The sequence below is a fragment of the Pelodiscus sinensis genome, chromosome 9 (assembly GCF_049634645.1).
Source record: "Pelodiscus sinensis isolate JC-2024 chromosome 9, ASM4963464v1, whole genome shotgun sequence".
Taxonomy (NCBI): Eukaryota; Metazoa; Chordata; order Testudines; family Trionychidae; genus Pelodiscus; species Pelodiscus sinensis.
Window position 1 is genome coordinate 34,870,636 of NC_134719.1, and position 19,802 is coordinate 34,890,437.

The 19,802-nt window shown below is 42.5% G+C and overlaps 1 protein-coding gene across 3 annotated transcripts in view; it reads left to right on the forward strand.

Moving 5' to 3' along the window:
* CCDC18 (coiled-coil domain containing 18) overlaps positions 1–19,802 on the forward strand; it is a 57,460-nt gene that overhangs the window by 24,451 nt on the left and 13,207 nt on the right. For all 3 annotated transcript variants that reach the window (XM_075936552.1, XM_075936553.1, XM_075936554.1), the window contains 6 exons: positions 499–615; positions 3,104–3,271; positions 4,458–4,600; positions 6,914–7,077; positions 16,348–16,561; positions 19,066–19,165. In XM_075936552.1, coding sequence (XP_075792667.1) covers positions 499–615; positions 3,104–3,271; positions 4,458–4,600; positions 6,914–7,077; positions 16,348–16,561; positions 19,066–19,165 — 906 coding nt within the window. The remainder of the gene's footprint in view (positions 1–498; positions 616–3,103; positions 3,272–4,457; positions 4,601–6,913; positions 7,078–16,347; positions 16,562–19,065; positions 19,166–19,802) is intronic.

Below are 19,802 nucleotides of genomic sequence, written 5' to 3' on the forward strand. Positions count from 1 at the left end.
CACGCTGCCTCTGCTGCCAGCAAAATTTCAGCTCCTATTGGCCAGAAACTGGCCAATAGGAGCTGAGGAATTTTGCTAAGGGGCGGGGTCAGCACGCAAAGCCTCCCCATCCCTCCCCAGCTTCCCAAGCAATTAGCAGCCAGCTCTTTTTAAAGTGGCATGAGCTGCTGTGTAGTAAGGGTGCTGCGAGGTGGCCATGGGCCGGATCCAGCCTGCTAGCCACTTCTTGCCCACCCTTGGTTTAGGTGCTATGAGAAGTGGCATTGATGATTCAGTAGGTGGCTTGCTTCTGTACTGGCTTTTTGTAATAAGTTTTATATTAATATTTTTCATTTTGTACATGTTGTGTTAAAACTTCAGAGAAATATTTGATTTGGAGTTATGAGACACAAAATGGCAGAATTAATAAACAGGTTTTAATTAATTATGTTAGACTTCTTGACCAATTCTGAACAACTAGTCATTACTTATTTTAAATGGTCTCTTACATCTATCTAGGTCAGACAATTAGAGTCAGCACTGGACATTTGTAAGGAAGAACTTAGATTGTATTTAAGTCAATTAGAAGAAAATAAAGAGTCATTTGAAAAGCAGCTAAAGAAGAAGTCTGAAGAGGTAATTTGTTTTATCAACTTGTTTTTTCTCCATTACAGAGAAAACTGGTGTTATCCATTATAAAGTATTAGAATTTGTGTCTAGAAGAAAGACAAAATTTTAGCAATAGGGATTGTAAAAAAGGAGGCAATTTTTTGTGACCGAGGGAGAAGCAATAAGACTTTATGAGAGTGGATGTGGTAGGTGAAAAGTAGTAGTATCTGAGATAAGGGAGTTGTTAATAGAGCCAGAAAAATAGGAGCAGGAGGAAGCATACGTTCAGTTATGGAATGACCTGAGCTTGAGATGGCTATGGGAGTTGTAGGAATTGTGGCAAATCAAAGGAATCAGGCTGCAGTAGTTTGATGGAGAGCAGATATATGGGCAGATGGGTGACCAGGTTTCTGTTCCCTGAATAGGCTGCCAGCAATTAAGTCAGGCAGGCACCTGGGACTCATTAAGAGCAGGCCTGCAGCAGCAGGCGAGGGGGAAACCTACAGCTAGTTAGGGCCTGCTGGTCCATTATAAAAGGTTTCCCTTCAAGGAGGGAGGGACAGACAGAGACTGTGAGTGTCAAGTAGAAGAGATTTCTCCCAAGACACCAGGGAGAAGGTATTGCGGGAGTGGTTGGGGAAGTAGCTTAGGGAAAGGCTGCTATATGGTGGGGATAAGGGCAAGAGGCCCCCACTAGTAACCGCTACCTATGGTCCCTGGGCTGGAACCCGGAGTAAGTGGGTGGGACTGGGTTTCCCCCAATTCTCCTCACGCCCAGTGGGCCGCCACCAGGGAAAAGGGGAATTTTGGATCGCAGAAAGGTTTTTGCCTCCAAGCTAGGGCTCATTAAGCGGGGAACTCTTGCCACTAAAAGAACTGAGGGGCAGATGGAGGGTCACCGCGAGCCTCTGAGGTATCTTAAAATCTGCCAGGAAGCGCGGGACCCAGAAGGCTCTTCCAGATCTCTGCCACAGAATGTTGAGCTAATCAGAAAGAAGTTAGTGAGGTGATTGGAATGTTAAATTGCAATTAATCAGCTAATCGAGCAGTGTGTGGAAATTTGGAATTTCCATCAACTACTTGATTAGTCGATAAAGGGCGGGGGGGGGCACTTGCTGCTCCCACTGTGACTCTGAAGTTTAAATGTAGTAGGAGCCAGGCACGCAGCAGCCCGGCTCCTACAACATTTAAACTGTAGAGCCACAGTGGGGTTAGCTCCCAGTGGCTGCCTTTTATATGTAGTAAGAGCCGCTGAGCTCTTTAGGACTGCTTTAGTCGCCACTCGCGCTGGGTCCTGTGGTGCACCTCTGCCTGTTAAATGTAGTAAGAACCAGGTGGCTCTTATTACATTTAAAAAGTAGAGGCACAGCAGCACTGCGCCTCTGCCTCTCCCTACCCCACGGAGACGATGTTAGGGGGAACCAGCTTTTAAGCCGGCTCCCCCCAGCACTGGTTCCTGCTTCCCCACTCCTCTAGCTCTCTTGGATATACAGGCAGCAGGGCAGGGATACGAGTTGTAGACTCAACTTCCTGGTAAGCCTAGGCTTATCGCAAGGCAACTCAACCTTGGAAGCCCTTGGAGCCACAATGATACTCGCAGCACATGCCGAGGGTTGCAACTTAAGTGTGGTTGCATATACATGCATATAGCTTCTTTCACACTGACGGGCATGAATACAAAGATTAAGGCAAGACTACACAACACACAAGCCCCATTTAAGTCAGTTCTGCTGATACTAATAAAATGAAATATTTACCCAATTTCCACACATGACAGCACTTTAAATGAGCAGTGACAGTTCAGGAATTTAACTACTAAAACATATCAAGAGAAGACCATTACATTGACTCTTTTTTTGTTTTAGCTGCCACCTGCGGGCCACGTATTGAGCCCCACAAAACCCAAACTTCAATGTGGGCCACAAACACATGGGCCGTGGGCCGCATGTTGAGTAGCCCTGGCTTACTGGGTAGTTGACAGTTCAATTACTCTTTTACATCCCTATGAGGTGACTTGATTATAGTATAGAAATACCTTCATGGGGAAATAACAGATACTAAATGGCTCTATAATTTTATGGTGAAAAGCATAACAAGAACCACTTTGTTTACCTGTGCCTCTACAGGTACGGGAAATCACAGTCCAGTTGGCTGTGGATTACTGCTCCCAGCCAGTAGGAGTTGCAGGAAGTGGTACGGTCCGGGACACAGCTCCCCACAGCTCCCATTGGCAAGGAAGGGCAATCTATGGCCAACAGGAGCTATAATCACCATCGGAGCTTTCTTGCGCAAAAGCGCATCTATACTGGGCACGGATGCTTTTGCGCAAAAGCATCCGTGCCAATCTAGACTCTCTTTTGCGTAAATACTTTTAACAGAAACACTTTTCTGTTAAAAGTATTTCTGCAAAATCATGCCAGTCTAGACGCAGCCCAATAGAATGACCATTTAAATGGGAGCAAGAGAAGCCATAAATATTTCTGTTTTATTGTAAAGAAACCTAATGTATTTTCAGGTGCACCGGTTACAAAAAGAAATAAAATTAAGAAATCATAATCTTCAGGACACCACTGACCAAAATGCCCTTCTACAGCAAACTTTGCAGCAGCAGCAGCAAATGTTACAGCAGGAGACAATTAGAAATGGAGATCTGGAAGACTGCCAAATTAAGCTTGAAAAGCAGGTAAGTACAATCATAGTGAGAAGAATTTAATAGTATAAGTAAGCGTAAATATTTAAATGTATTTCTCTGGGATTGCAATTTCTATTTGACAGCTTACTTTGTTTATAATCTTTTAGGGTGTGTCTAGACTACAGGGTTTTTTCAAAAAAAGTGGCCTTTTTTCGAAAAAACTTCCCCTGCATCTAGACTGCTGCTATGTTCTTTCGAAAGTAAATTGAAAACCTCATTTTATGAGGAAGAACTCCTCTTTGAAAAAAGGCGCTATGTAATGCAAACTATACTTTTTTTTAAAGTACTGGTTGTAGTCTAGATGCTCTTTTCGAAAGAGGCTTGCAGTCTAGACATAGCCTTAATGATCAGACATAGTTAACATTATTATATGTCAAAGTCAGACAGGACTCACAGATTTGTCAGACCGCTCTGTTTATTAGCAAAGCTGCTCTGGTAAATTAACCCAGAAAATGTGAGTGCCATACAAGGTTCAAACCCCTTGATTTATACAGTCAAAAGAAAGACAAAATTAACAGGATTAAAAGAGGGGCAAAACTTCACATAATTAGTGTGAGGCTAGTCAAGTATCTTCATTTCCACATCAAGTCCATATCTCTGGTTATCTCAATTGCTTTCTCCCTAACACCTAATGTTCCTTTTCCTATGAACTCTGGCTAGCACTCTGGAATCTGCATACCTACAAACAACATTAACATACTTTTCTTCTTCCTGTTCAGAGACAAACAGTATTCCTTCAACTTATTCAATTATTACAGCATAATTCATCTTTCTCTTACAGTATAATTCTTTCTACTTTCACATATAGTAGCCTAAGTTACCAGAGGTTCTGAGTGTCTGAAAGACCACTTAATTTTTTTCACATGGAGAAAGTAGTGGGTGCTCAGTACTTTGAAAATCAGGCCAGAGGTGTTTAATTAAAAAGAAATACATCATAATATGGAATTTTGAGTCTGGCTAGTTTTGTAGCACTTATTAAACTGACAAATAATTTATTCTCTAAAAGTACCTTTGCAGATTTCTATTGTTTGATTTTTATGTGGAATTTTAGGATCTAACCAAAAAAATACTTTTAAATTTTTCATGTGAAATTTTTCAAGAGGGAGATTTAAATTCTTTTATATATATTTTAACACTTTAAATATCAAATACCTTTATTAAATACATCTTGAAATAGGTATCGAAACTGGAGCAAGAGCTTCAAAAACAAAAAGAAAATGCCGAAGAAGAGTTGAGAGAGGCAGAAGGGAAGTTTTATATAGTCTCTCAAGAAGCAGATTTAAAAAGAAAGAAGGTGGCTGAACTTACTAGCACAATTGGGTATGTTTAGAACATTTTTTTTCATTTTGGTGTATTCTGACAATCTGTATTGTAAAACTACCAAAATATTTTATTATGATGTATGATATGTTTTTTTGAAAAGAGTATGTTTTACAGGTACATGTAGATTTAAAATAGACTTTGGTCTTGATTCAGCAAGATTGTGTATGTGCCTACCTGTAAATATGTTAATAATTCCATTAGGGATGTGATAGTGTATCCATGTAAATATTCAGTGGTTACAAATTTTTGACATCTCTAAATTCCATGTGTCTTGCTGAATTGAGAGCTTTATTTCCAGCTAAAGAACATTTCTCTTTTATATTATTTACAGATATACAGACTGTGTCCTGCTATGTGTCTCTATTCAAGAAACATCCTTATTCAAGAAGAGCACATAAATACACTAGGTTCAGTTTCATGCTTAAAGTTAAACATATTCCTAAATGCTTTCATGAAATGGGAACTTGAGTTGGTTAAAAAAATAATAAATGTTGATGGTTTTGCTCTTGACCACTCTTCATGACAAAAATACTTTTGTCAACATCAGAGACACAGAAAAGCATTATAAATAATTGAAGGATTTTTTTAAATCAGTTTTTTTAGGATTTACCATTTAAAAGGTGCCTTATCAGAAAAAAATATATTTTTAGAAACAAATAATAAGTGTTCCTTTAAAATGTGTTTTTTTTTCTGAATTATCTCTGTGAAATGGCACCAGTAGGTTTCCCCACTTACTGTTTTTCATATATTCTGTATCAATATGCTCAATTTGCAAATACGGGTTGGACCTCCCTGATCTTGCACCCTCAGGACTAGTCAGTGAGAATTCGCTAGACCAGTGAAGGTCGTTTGCCATTTGTCTCCCATCCCAACACCAGCTCTGATGCTGCCAGTCCTGGTTGGGCTCCCAGTCATGTGACTGTATCCCCCTGCCACAGGGCTTTCAGCTATGCGTCTGAAGCCTCCAGCCATGCAGCTCTCAGCCACTCTACAGGGCTCCCCCAAGTGGTCGGCCCACTTCCTGCTTCAGGGCTTCCCCAAGCGGTCAGACCGCCCCCTGCTGCATGAGTACCCATGTCACTGGAGCCCCCTCTTATGAGGCTCCCAGCCATGCCCCTGGGGTCTCCTACTCTCTGCCACAGGGCTCCCAGCTGCGCCACTGGACACCCCTGCTTCGGGGCTCCCTGTGCTCCCAGAACCCTCTGCCATGGGGCTCCTGGCTGCCCAAACAGAACTCACCATGCCCACGACGCCTCCTGCCACTGGGCTCCCTGCACTGCCTGATTGCCCCTGCCGCAAAATTCCCCATATCCCCAGGGCTGTCTGCTGAGGGGCTCCCAGCTGTGCCACAAGGCTCCCCTGTGCTGGGGCTCCTGGCCGTACTGCAGGACTCCTGACACCAACAGGCCTCCTCTGCTATGGGACTCTGCAGGGCTACCATGCCACAAGGCTCTCAGCCACTCTGCCAGCCCTGATCTTTGCAAGAGTCACGGCAGTGCTGCAGGACTTCCTGCACTGGATGGAGGATCCCGGACAGACTTCAGAATAGCTGCCTTAAAAGGGCAATGCCTGCTGTGCTCTTAAAAGGGCAACTTTTTTTTTTTTTTTTTTGTGTCAACAACTTTTTTTACACTGGTCCCGAGAATTAAAGGAGCTGCGACTGTTTTTCAGCCCTGGTCAGTTCCTTTTTTTCCCACCTCCCCCCCCCCCCTTCCTCTCAGCAAGTTTTGCTGCTATTTTTTGGGGGAAGGGGAGGGACATGGGTTTCTCAAAAATCAAAAAGGGGGGCGTGATGCCAAAAAGTTTGGGAACCACTAGTTTAAATGTTATATCACTCTGTAGAGAGCAAATATGCCACAGCCTTTTGTATAAATGTCTCCGCTTGTGTTCACTGCATACACAAAGCATTGAACCAGGTATGAAAATAGTAATCTGTCACAGGGCGACTGGCTCCTTCTAGGCAAGATGGGCTCAATTTCACCTTTGGGTAATCTGCTACAATTCAACTGAAGGTTTGGGGTCAGGTGAAAAGCACTTGCTCCTTATAGTCTGAAAAGCACCTGCTCCTTATAAAGGCACTAAGAGGTCAGTTCACTTCCTCTAGAAGGAGCAGAGAAAAGAACCCAGCTGTTGCATGACTCCTAGGCATTTGGCCTAGTGAGTGAGTACTGCAGGGAGCAAGAAGGCTCCTGCACTAGTCTCTGGAATAGAGCAAGGACCTGGAGGTGCACAAGAGGTGAGGGAAATTATATTGTCTTTATTTTTCCAATTGTAATTTGTTAACTCTGCTTCCTCTTGTGTTTTGTTCAGGCAGATTAAGCTGGAGATGGATCAGTGCAAGGATGAGCTAATTGGTATGGAGAAAGAACTAATACATTTAAGACGAGATGGAGAAAATAAAACTGTACAGCTAAGTCACTTAGAAATTACTTTGGAGCAGACACAGTCAGAACTAAATAAAAAAACACAACAAGGTAAATAATTTACTAGGTGTAAAACTTTTATCTTTAAGACTTATTTGCTTATGCTTTATGAATTAAATTAGATTCCCTCCCCCCTCCCATGCCACTTATTTTGTAGTTCAGTTCAAGGAACACAACATATGAATATTTTGACCTTTCAGTTTGTAAAGATCTGGGTAATAAAATGTTATAGGGGCTTCTTCATTTTAGGTGGGCTTCTGCATATTCCCACCTATGGGATGTGCCCTTTCTCCATGGAGCTTCAGGTACATGGAAGATCAGTGTTGCCAATTATCAGGCTACAATGGCCTAATATCAGCTTCAAATTATTTCTCATTACAATAAATTCCATCATGGACATGAAGATATTGAACAATTACATCAGTAAGGACAAATTCCTACTGAGACTTGCTCAGCTCTCTTGTTACAATCTTGGTCCAGTCTTAGTCTCTGGATGGACACCTGTTTCTTCTGATTGTATCCAACTGGTAAATTCCACATGCTTCTATGTCACCTTCATCTGAGTAATGAGTAACTGTTGGTAGCTCTGCATCTTGAAGGCAATCCCAAGTGCATACCCATGACCAACATACTTCTTTGGCACTCTGGTTAGTCCCCATAATCAGTGATGCATCCCCCCTGTGTCCCCATTTGCTTAAATATATTCTCCTCCAGACTTCAAATGCTTATGGAACTGGCTTCCAAGTTACACCCTTCAGCAATAACATGGTAATAAAGTAAGGCACATAGACTGAACAGTGAGATTTTTATCAACAAACACTTTGCTCTTAAAAAAGGACAAGAGGACTATAGATAGATGGAAAATAGCAAACACTCAGTCTTCGTTTACACTGCAGCTTTTTTACACAAGAAGCCTTTTGCAGAAGAGATCTTCTGCTAAAACTTCTTGCACAAAAGCACGTCCAGACCTCAAAGCACATTGCAAAAGCGATATTCTTTTGTGCAAGAGAGTGTCCACATTGCATGGACACTCTAGCGCAAGAAAGCCCTGATGGCCAGGGCTCGACAAATAATACAATCTACTCACCCGTGGCGAGTAGATTGCAACCCGGAAGATCGCCGGACAGCGCGGCTGGCGAGTGGGGCTCGCCGTGGTTCGTCGAGTCCTGCTGATGGCCATTCACAGAATGGCCACGAGAGCACCTGTGCTTTTGCCAATAGGAGTTTCTTGTGCAAAAACCCCTCCGAAGTGTCCACACATGCCTTTTTGCTGTAGCGCAAAATGGAGTTATTGCTCGTGGGGAGAGGAATAACTCTACTGGCAAAAGCCCTCTGTTCTGCCAATTTACTTGCGCAAAAATGCGTTTGAAGTGTGGACACGTCGCAGTTTTTGCACAAAAACCTTGTAGTGTAGACGTAGCCTTAACCACAATCCATCTCTGTTGATTTCACCATCCCTATGAGTGCTGGATATGGTCTGAGTCCTTATGCGGGGCAGCCCTTCTGGGCTTCTTGGCCTGGCTGTCTTGCTTCTAGCTTTCTTAGAAAATCACCCCTTCTTAAAACTGACCGTGTCTCCTGAGTCCCTGTGTGCTGCAAGCTTGGGATGGGGACATTCCAGCTCCAACTCCCATCAGCTTTTATGTAAAGAGATAGTCAAAATCAGTGGCCCTGCTGGAAGGAAATCCATTGTTCCATTAGGGAAGAGCTGTTCAATGTCAGTGGCACTTAAGTGCTCTGTGTCTGCTTTTCAGCCATTGCGTGTCAACAAGTTATCAAACCTCAGCTACAAAATGATGCTTTAGACCACAGTGAAGGTTATACTCAGAAATGACATTCACAAAACAGAATGGAATTCATAAATTGACACACAAATATCCCCTAAAGTGTCAGAACCTCTCAATGCAAAAGATGTGTAATTTCATATCACTGTCAGACTTGTTTACTTAAAATGTTTGTGTGGGAGAAAATCACTACCTGTGCAAAGTCTTGTCTATAGGCTTTCATAGAGCATTGATAGAGTTAAATAAGATGTTTAAAAAAGCACCTAAACTGTTTGTAGTCATTATGGATCAATGTGAAGAGAATGCCATTTTCACTTAAGCTATGTCTAATCATAACATGTATGATTACCTGCCCTGTGGGCGGGTGGCGTATGTGTGCACCTGTTGCAAGGAGCTCCTGACCCTCAGAGACCGAGTTCAGGCTTTGGAGGCCAGGGTGGCTGAACTGGAGGAGCTAAGGGAGGTAGAGAGCTATGTTGATGAGACTTTCCGGGACACTGTAGTACAGTCCCACCTCCAGGCTGAGAGCCCTAGTGCTCTTAAGGATGATGAAAGTCTCAAGGGAACAGAGCATTCAATGGGAGCAGAGGGAAATCATCCCGTAGTTGGGACTCTCCTCCCAGAGGATGTTGCGGTATCCTCTCGCACTGAGGATACCTCTGAGGGGGAGGGAATGCCAGTTAGGAAGAGGCAGGTGTTAGCAGTGGGTGATTCGATCATTAGAAACATAGGGTATGTCTACACTACCCCACTAGTTCGAACTAGCGGGGTAATGTAGGCATACCGCACTTGCAAATGAATCCCGGGATTTGAATTTCCCAGGCTTCATTTGCATAAGCGGGGAGCCGCCATTTTTAAAACCCCGCTGGTTCGAACCCCGTGCAGCGCGGCTACACGGGGCTCGAACTAGGTAGTTCGGACTAGGCTTCCTATTCCGAACTACCGGTACACCTCATTCCACACGAGGTGTACCGGTAGTTCGGAATAGGAAGCCTAGTCCGAACTACCTAGTTCGAGCCCCGTGTAGCCGCGCTGCACGGGGTTCGAACCAGCGGGGTTTTAAAAATGGCGGCTCCCCGCTTATGCAAATGAAGCCCGGGAAATTCAAATCCCGGGCTTCATTTGCAAGTGCGGTATGCTTACATTACCCTCCTAGTTCGAACTAGGAGGGTAGTGTAGACATACCCATAGATAGTTGGGTTTGTGATGACCGGGAGAACCGTATGGTCACTTGCCTGCCTGGTGCGAAGGTTGTGGATCTCTCGAGGCATCTAGATAGACTTATGTGTAGTGCTGGGGAGGAGCTGGTGGTCGTGGTACATGTAGGTACCAATGATATAGGGAAGGGTAGGAGAGATGTCCTGGAGGCCAAATTTAGGCTGCTAGGAAAGAGACTGAAATCCAGGACCTCTATGGTGGCATTCTTGGAAATGCTTCCAGTTCCACGTGCAGGGACAGGTAGGCAGGCAGAGCTTCAGAGTCTCAATGCGTGGATGAGACGATGGTGTAGGGAAGAGGGGTTTTGATTTATTAGGAACTGGGGACACTTTTGGGAGAGGGGGAGCCAATACAGGAAGGATGGGCTCCACCTAAATCAGGGTGGAACCAGACTGCTGGCACTAAACATTAAAAAGGCCGTAGAGCAGTTTTTAAACTAAGAGATGGGGGAAAGCCGATTGGTGCGGAGATGCACGTAAATCGGAGGGAGACTTCTCTTAGAGGAGAATCCATTGATAGAGATTCTCTAAGCTGTAGTCAGAAAGAAAGGAGGGGAGAGGGCGAACCATGGACCAGGGCAGACAAACAACTGCATACAAAGGAATCCAATGCATCAGGGAAGGGCAGACAAATAAGCAGTGGCACTAGGAGTCTGACAAATAAGATGGGTGAACTAGAGTACCTCGTATTAAATGAGGAGATTGACATAATAGGCATCACTGAAACCTGGTGGAATGAGGAAAATCTGTGGGACACAATCATACTGGGATATAAAATATATAGAAAGGATAAAGCAGGCCGGGTGGGTGGTGGAGGGCACTGTATGTGAAAGATAATGTAGAATCAAATGAAATAAAAATATTAAATGAATCAACATATTGAATAGAATCGCTATGGATAGTAATTCCATGCTCCAATAATAAGAAATTAGCAGTAGGGATATATTACCGTCCACCTGACCAGGACAGCGATACTGACATTGAAATGCTAAGGGAGATTAGAGAGGCTACCAAAATAAAGAACTCTATAATAATGGGAGATTTTAATTACCCCCATATTGACTGGATACATGTCACCTCAGGAAGAGAAGGGGAGATAAAATTTCTCAGTGACTTAAATGACTGCTTCTTGGAGCAGCTGGTGCAGGAACCCACAAGGGGAGAGGCAATTCTCGATTTAGTCCTGAGTGGAGCACAGGATCAGGTCCAGGATATAACCGTTACAGGACCGCTTGGGGATAGTGACCATAATATAATAACATTCAACATTCCTGTGGTGGGAAGAACACCTCAGCAGTCCAGCACCCTGGCATTTAATTTCAAAAAGGGGAATTACACAAAAATGAGGAGGTTAGTTAAACAGAAATTAAAAGGCACAGTGACTAGAGCCAAATCCCTGAAAGCTGCATGGAAACTTTTTAAAGATACCATAATAGAGGCCCAACTTAAATGTATATCCCAAATTAAAAAACATAGCAAGAGACCTAAAAAAGAGTCACTGTGGCTTAACCACCATGTAAAAGAAGCAGTGAGGGGCAAAAAGGTATCTTTTAAGAAGTGGAAGTCCAATCCTAGTGAGATAAATAGAAGAGAACATACACTGTCAAATCAAGTGTAAAAATGTAATAAGAAAAGCGAAAAAAGATTTTAAGGAACAGCTAGCCAAAAACACAAAAAGAAATAACGAAATGTTTTTTAAGTACATTAGAAGCAGTAAGCATGCTAAAAAACCTGTGGGTCCTCTAGATGATCGAGCTATAAAAGGAGCAATCAAGGACGATGAAGCCATTGCGGAGAAACTAAATGATTTCTTTGCTTCAGTCTTCATGGCTGAGGACGTTGGGGAGATTCCTGAATCTGCACCGTCCTTTGTGGGTGATGAATCTGAGGAACTGTCCCGGATTGAAGTGTCATTAGAGGAGGTTTTGGAACAAATAGAAAAACTTAATGTTAACAAATGTCCGGGACCGGATGGCATTCATCCAAGGGTTCTAAAAGAACTCAAATGGGAAATTGCAGAGCTATTATCTGTGGTTTGTAACCTATCCTTTAAATCGGCTTCCGTACCTAATGACTGGAAGGTAGCCAACGTGACACCAATATTTAAAAAGGGCTCTAGAGGCGATCCTGGCAATTACAGACCGGTAAGTCTAACTTCAGTACCGGGCAAATTAGTAGAAACAATAGTAAAGAATAAAATTGTGAAGCATGTAGAAGAACATAATTTGTTGGACAAAAGTCAACATGGCTTCTGTAAAGGGAAATCCTGTCTTACTAATCGGTTAGAGTTCTTTGAAGGGGTTAACAAACATGCAAACAAGGGGAATCCAGTAGATATAGTATACCTGGATTTTCAGAAAGCCTTTGACAAGGTCCCTCACCAAAGGCTCTTGTGTAAATTACATGGCCATGGGATAAGAGGGAAGGTCCTTTCTTGGATTGAGAACTGGTTAAAAGACAGGAAACAAAGGGTAGGAATAAATGGTAAATTTTCAGATTGCAGAGGGGTAACTAGTGTTGTACCCCAAAGGTCAGTCCTGGGACCAATCCTTTTCAACTTATTCATAAATGATCTGGAGAAAGGGGTAAGCAGTGAGGTAGTAAAGTTTGCAGATGATACAAAACTGTTTAGGATAGTCAAGACAGAAGCAGACTGTGAGGGACCTCCAAGAAGATCTCACCAAACTGAGTGATTGGGCAACAAAATGGAAAATTAAATTTAATGTAGATAAGTGTAAAGTAATGCACATCGGGAGAAATAACCCCAACTATACGTACAGTATGATGGGGGCTAATTTGGCTACGACAAATCAGGAAAGAGATCTTGGAGTTATCGTGGACAGTTCTCTGAAAACTTCCACGCAGTGTGCAGCAATGGTCAAAAAGGCAACTAGGATGCTAGGAATTATTAGGAAAGGGATAGACCCAGAATATCTTACTGCCCCTGTATAAAACTATGGTACGCCCACATCTTGAATACTGTGTACAGATGTGGTCTCCTCACCTCAAAAAAGATATTTTGGCCTTGGAAAGGGTTCAGAAAAGGTCAACTAAAATGATTAGGGGTTTGGAACGGGTCCAATATGAGGAGAGGTTAAAGAGACTGGGACTTTTCAGTTTAGAAAAGAGGAGACTAAGGGGGGATATGATAGAGGTCTATAAAATCATGAGTGGTGTGGAGAGGGCTGATAAAGAAAAGTTATTTATTAGTTCCCTAAATAGAAGAACTAGAGGACACCAAATGAAATTAATGGGTAGCAGGTTTAAAACTAATAAAGGTCTTCTTCACACATCGTGTAGTCAACCTGTGGAACTCCTTGCCACAGGAGGCTGTGAAGGCTAGGACTATAATAGAGTTTAAAGAGAAGCTAGATAATTTCATGGAGGTTAGGTCCATAAAAGGCTATTAGTCAGGGGATAAAATGGTGTCCTTGGCCTCTGTTTGTCAGAGGCTGGAGAGGGATGGCAGGAGACAAATCGCTTGATCATTGTCTTCAATCCACCCTCTCTGGGGCACCTGGTGCTGGCCACTGTTGGTAGACAGGATACTGGGCTAGATGGGCCTTTGGTCTGACCCAGTACGGCCATTCTTATGTTCTTATGTACATTCCTCATTTGAAAGAGGAATGTGAATTAGGCAAATCGAAAGTGCAAATGAAGCACAGATTTAAATATTGTGCTTCATTTGCATATTTGCATTCAAGCTCTTTTTTGAAAGTGAAAGCGCAGTCTAGATGCGGTTCTTTCAGGAAAAAAACCCTCCTTTTTCAAAAGAACCCGTATTCCTGAAAAAAATAGGATTATGGGTTCTTTAAAAAAAGGGGTTTTTTTTTTTTTGAAAGAACTGCGTCTAGACTGCACTTTCACTTTTGAAAAACCCTTTTTTGAAAAAGTGCTAGAATGTGAATATGCAAATGAAGTGTGGGATATTTAAATCCATGCTTCATTTGCACTTTCAATTTGTCTAATTTACATTCCTCTTTCGAAAGAGGAATGTAGTTTAGACATGCCCTTACTATCTGTCAAAATGGATTAGATTATGTATCAGAGTGTGTTGGGCTAGAGGACATAGAATTCACTGTGTTAAGGTGGCATTAATAACCTGCTTCTGTAATAGTCATCATGGAAATATGCAGGGATTTTGTGTAGACACATTTATGCAGCATTGCTTACACAGCTTTGTATTTAGATCAGATACGTGTTTTGGGAGGGCAATTCTGAAGTGTCTGCTTGACTAGAACTTCTGAGGCTACCTTCTTAAGGTATGTCTACGCTACCACCCTAGTTCGAACTAGGGTGGTAATGTAGGCAACCGGAGTTGCAAATGAAGCCCGGGATTTGAATTTCCCGGGCTTCATTTGCATCTTGCCGGGTGCCACCATTTTTAGATGTCCGCTAGTGCGGACTCCGTGCCGCACGGCTACACGCGGCACGGACTAGGTAGTTCGGACTAGGCTTCCTATTTCGAACTACCGTTACTCCTCGTTTCACGTTTCACAAGGAGTAATGCTAGTTCGGAATAGAAAAAAAAATGGTGGCGCCCAGCAAGATGCAAATGAAGCCCAGGAAATTCAAATCCCGGGCTTTATTTGCAACTCTGGTTGCCTATATTACCACCCTAGTTCGAACTAGGGTGGTAGTGTAGACATACCATTAGGTATTATGCTGTTTTACTAAACTCCCACATTTAGGAATATGAAGAGGCCAACTCAAAGAAAGCTTGCTTAACAATAAGTGGCTCTTCTTTTGATTGTCAACATGGGTCCCACCATAGGTGTGTGTGAGCCTTACGTACACAAGTTCAGAATCTTTTTAAGAGAATGGCCATCACAGCCATCTGTGCTTCCTATGTCTTTTCATGCCAGGACATAAAAGCAGTGCAGCTGTGACCCTGCCTCAGGCTGGATCTACACAACAAAGTTAAGTTGATGTAAGGCAGATTACATTTATGTAATTATGTCAGTGTATACACTACACTTTCTCTTATTGACATAAGTGCTCTATTACACCAGTGTAACTCTACCTCCACAAGAAGTATTGTGCTTATATTGGTGTAGTTAGGGCCACAAAGAATCTGTGTTTGTCTGTTTCTACATCATCTATTGACAGTCCTGTCAATTTCACAATAGGAGCCACGAAACTGAGAAGGCTCTGCTATTTTGTAATAATGGAGGACATGAAGTTTTTTCTCCTTGTCATGGGGCGAGCACTCACCCCCATGACATCTCCTGCTGGTCGCTTTGGGGATGAGCTGTTCAGCCCTGGAGCACCCCCTTTCAGCTAGTGTCTTGTCTGCTGTTACCTATTTTTCCTCCAACTCTGTTAGGACCCGCTCCCACCTAGACTATGGTGCTTTCCGCTCTGGGTACTGCCTTGCTATAGTGCCCCCACACTCTGGGGTCCTCCAACTCTCTTTGCCCACCGTACCTCAGGGCAAACTGCCATCTGAAATGGCCACTCATTGTTGGCAAAGAGGTGTGGACTTGCTGCTTCTGCCTATCCTCTCTATGTCTCTCAGTACCCTCAGGCCTTGCTTCAGGTCCTGCAACCTAAGAGCTTACCTGGCAAAGACCTTCCTCAGCTCTGCTGCCTGCCTTTCCCCAGCCCTGCTCTAAGTCAGGAAGTCTCTAGCTTCCCTAGCAGCCAGGTCCCTCCTGCTCCAAGGCTGGAGCAACAGTGAGTCTGACTCCATCCTTCCAGGAGCCTTTACTTATACTGCCCTGGGCTGGACCCTGATTGGCCAGTTCCTGCCACAGCTGCTGGTTTCACAGCTCCACTGCTCCAGCCCTCTCCCAGAGCTAGCTTTTTACCCTTAAAGGGCAGTGCAGGGCAGATGCCGCATCACACCCCTCTTGACATTAAGAAACCTTCATGCTTTTGTATAGGAGCACAAGGAGCCACAGAGCACTCATGTGGCCCCAAAATCTCCAAAACTTTACTATTTATAACATTTTGTGTTTACACAAAAATAAGCAAACCTGAAGTGGGATTCACACTTACTACAACATCTTTGTTGGTAGAATAACCCTTCTTGAGTGTTGCCTCTGCATTTTCTGACTAGTCACTTCTTACAGTTCAACTCTCTTAAAGACTAAGGTTAGCACAAAGAACTGAGGAGGCTGGGGAATGCATAAACTTCATAGCTTCACAAATGGATTGATTATGCAGTATTGAATGGGATTTTGCTTGTCTAGAATGTCTTTAAAGCTCAGTGACCTTTGGGGTGGGCACATACTGCAAGTATTAATGTATAGAGGCTACACTTAAAGAACCAGTTATTGGAAGGTATCCTTGTTTTTAAATTTCTATTCACATTATAGTGAATGATCTGGAAGATAAGCTGTTGCAGAGTGAGACTGGGAAGAAGGAAGCTTTACACAGAGTAGAAGAGCTAGAGGCTGAACTACAGAATGCCCGTAGAGAATTAAAAATCACTTTGAGACAGCTACAGGAACTGCGAGATGTGCTACAGAATGCACAGTTAACTCTGGAGGAGAAGTATGCTGCTATCAAGGATTTAACAGCTGAACTTAGGTGAGCAAACTCCTATTCACGCCTTGAAGACATAATCCTAGTGGCATAATTTTTGTTTGTTTGTTTTAGAAACAGTGAAGTATGCCTCATTGTCCTTGGATAACTCATTGAAATAGTTTTTCAAATTAGTGGGAAATCTCTATTCTGAAGGTCATAAAATGAATTCAGGCTTTTTTACTCAGTTCAAAGTTTACCTATATTTTTAAAATAAATCAGAATGAAATAAAGAACAAAGGCAAACATTTTCAAATGTGTTTGCTTAAAATTACACAGCTACATTCATATTTAAACACCTAAAACATAAGTGGCCATATTTTTAGAGATGCTAAGTAGCCAAAGCATCCATTAAAATAGGTGCCCAACACTCTGAAAATCAGGATACGTATGTTTAGAGTTTAATTCAGTTTGCTCAGTCAAGCACTCTAAATGCTTCTATAGCTAAGAAATCATAGGACTGGAAGGGACCTCGAGAGGTCATCGAGTCCAGCCCCCCCGCCCTCAAGGCAGGACCAAGCTCTGTCTACACCATCCCTGACAGATGTCTATCTAACCTGTTCTTAAATATCTCCAGAGAGGGAGATTCCACCACCTCCCTTGGCAATTTATTCCAATATTTGACCACCCTGACAGTTAGGAATTTTTTCCTATTGTCCAATCTAAACCTCCCTTGCTGCACTTTAAGCCCTTTACTCCTTGTCCTGTCCTCAGAAACCAAGAGGAACAAATTTTCTCCTTCCTCCTTGTGACACCCTTTTAGACATTTGAAAACCGCTATCATGTCCCCCCTTAATCTTCTTTTTTCCAAACTAAACAAGCCCAGTTCATGAAGCCTGGCTTCATAGGTCATGTTCTCTAGACCTTTAATCATTCTTGTAGCTCTTCTCTGTACCCTTTCTAATTTCTCCACATCTTTCTTGAAATGTGGCGCCCAGAACTGGACACTGTACTCCAGCTGAGGCCTAACTAGTGCAGAGTAGAGCGGCAGAATGACTTCACGAGTTTTGCTTACAACACACCTGTTGATACAACCTAGAATCATATTTGCTTTTTTTGCAACAGCATCACACTGTCAACTCATATTCAACTTGTGGTCCACTATGACCCCTAGATCCCTTTCCGCCATGCTCCTTCCTAGACAGTCGCTTCCCATCTTGTATGTATGGAACTGATTGTTCCTTCCTAAGTAGAGCACTTTGCATTTTTCTTTATTGAACTTCATCCTGTTTACCTCTGACCATTTCTCTAACTTGCTAAGGTCATTTTGAATTATGTCCCTATTCTCCAAAGAAGTTGCAACCCCACCCAGTTTGGTATCATCTGCAAACTTAATAAGAGTACTCTCTATCCCAATATGATTGATGTCATAGCATGAGAATACTATAAAATGTATTTTAAAATAAAGTTTTAAATTGACAACTGTAATTTCAAATTCCTGGTTGAGAAAGGGTCTTCCTGTGAGTTGCTTTGCTGATATAGAAGGCAAACTTATAGCATCATTATTTTCTGTCTCTCCATCTTCCATCTCTGATGCTTATGCAAAGTCACTAGGCTGGGGGAAAGGAGCCTTTCATTTCCTGAGTTACCTACTCTTTTTCTATCTGTTTATATTAGGAATATAAAATCCTATCTAATCAGTTTACCAGTTAAATGTTAAGTTTAAACAGTTAACCAATTAAGTGGGATCCCGTGGGCAGAGGGCTGCTCCAGCCCAGCTGGAGCTGCTGTCTCCTGGCCCTTCAGAGCTGCCTTCTTCCAGCCCTACACTAGTAGGCAGGCTGTTCCCATGAGCCACTTAACCTGTTACTATAAGCATCATCTGGTAAGGGTGATGCTTACCAGTTACCCAATCACATCTCTAGTTTATATATCTCAGTTTTGGCTTATAAAGGCTTCAGTTAATAGTTTTCCATGTAAAAGTGCCTTTTCACTCTCCTCATTGCACCATTTGCTGCAGTATGCTCCATCCTTTCTCTTATCTCAACTGACCCAGACAAACCATATGAAAGCAGGAGTGGAGCATGAAACCGCATCTGATACCAGGTTGGGGACAAAAAGGATGATGAGTAAAGCTGAAAGAAGCTACCATTAGGTCAGGCAAGAAGGAGAAGCAGGGGTTTCAAGAGATAAGGAAGTGCCAGCTAGGGCACTGGGGGCATTACTCTCTCCTTTTAAGTACTCATGTATCCCAACTACTTTCAGATTTCTCCTCTCCAAAATGTAGAGTCAGAAGCAGGGGTCCCCTATGTCATCATCACAGCAGCGAGGCAGAAACTGCTCAACCAAGAAGTTGGGATTGATAATGCTAAGTTTGATCACAGATAAATTAATAAACATCTCTAAAAAGAAAAATCATCTGGAGTTTTAGAATATAAAGTTTATCAGACTCATGAAAGCTTGATTTGTTTTATTTTTTATTTTTTGAATCTGGGAAGGGAATTGGTGAGATCTAGATTTATAAAGGAGAGAGAACATTTGCACTGTTTATTTTTATATGGAAATTGCAGGTATTGTAAGGGTGAAATTGAGGACAGAAAGCAAGAACTTCTTGACATGGACCAAGCACTGAAAGAACGGAATTGGGAATTGAAACAAAGAGCTGCTCAGGTTAGCTCTTTCTAAGTATGTTACCAGAATATCCTATAGAGTGATTTATTTAAAGTATTAACAAGTCCAGCATTTACTAATGCTCAAATGTTAGCTAAGACCTCTCACTACATTTCAAGAAATGAGGACTTTTTGAAATCAGTTAATTTATCCTAGCTACATATTGTGTTCCTGTTCAAGGGGTTCTGTGTCTGTTTGCCTACCATTGAGGCATTTGTAGAGAATATGCCTAAATTTTTCTGTGAGCCTTTGTGAGATTTTCACCAAGTGTTGGCCAAACTATTGGACTCTTCATTAAAGCCTCTGGAGGAATTTTCTCTTTGTCATCTGCCCCAAAGTCTGTTTATCATGGCAGTTAGATTAGCTAAAATTGCCTATGAGCGTCAAGCTTAAATGGCTTCACCTTTCTCACCCAACATAATATGAAGGTAAGGTAGTAGTATCCTTCCATATTAATTCATAAAGTGGTCATTTTCCTCAAGTCATCCACATTATCAGGCCAGGTGGCACACTTGGATGCTAAGAGGGCCACTAACTATTACTTTAATAGAACAGAATCTTGCTGTAAATCCCCGAGACTTGTATTCTTTTATAGCAGTACAGTTATGGCACAGGCAATTTCCTATCAGAATTTGAC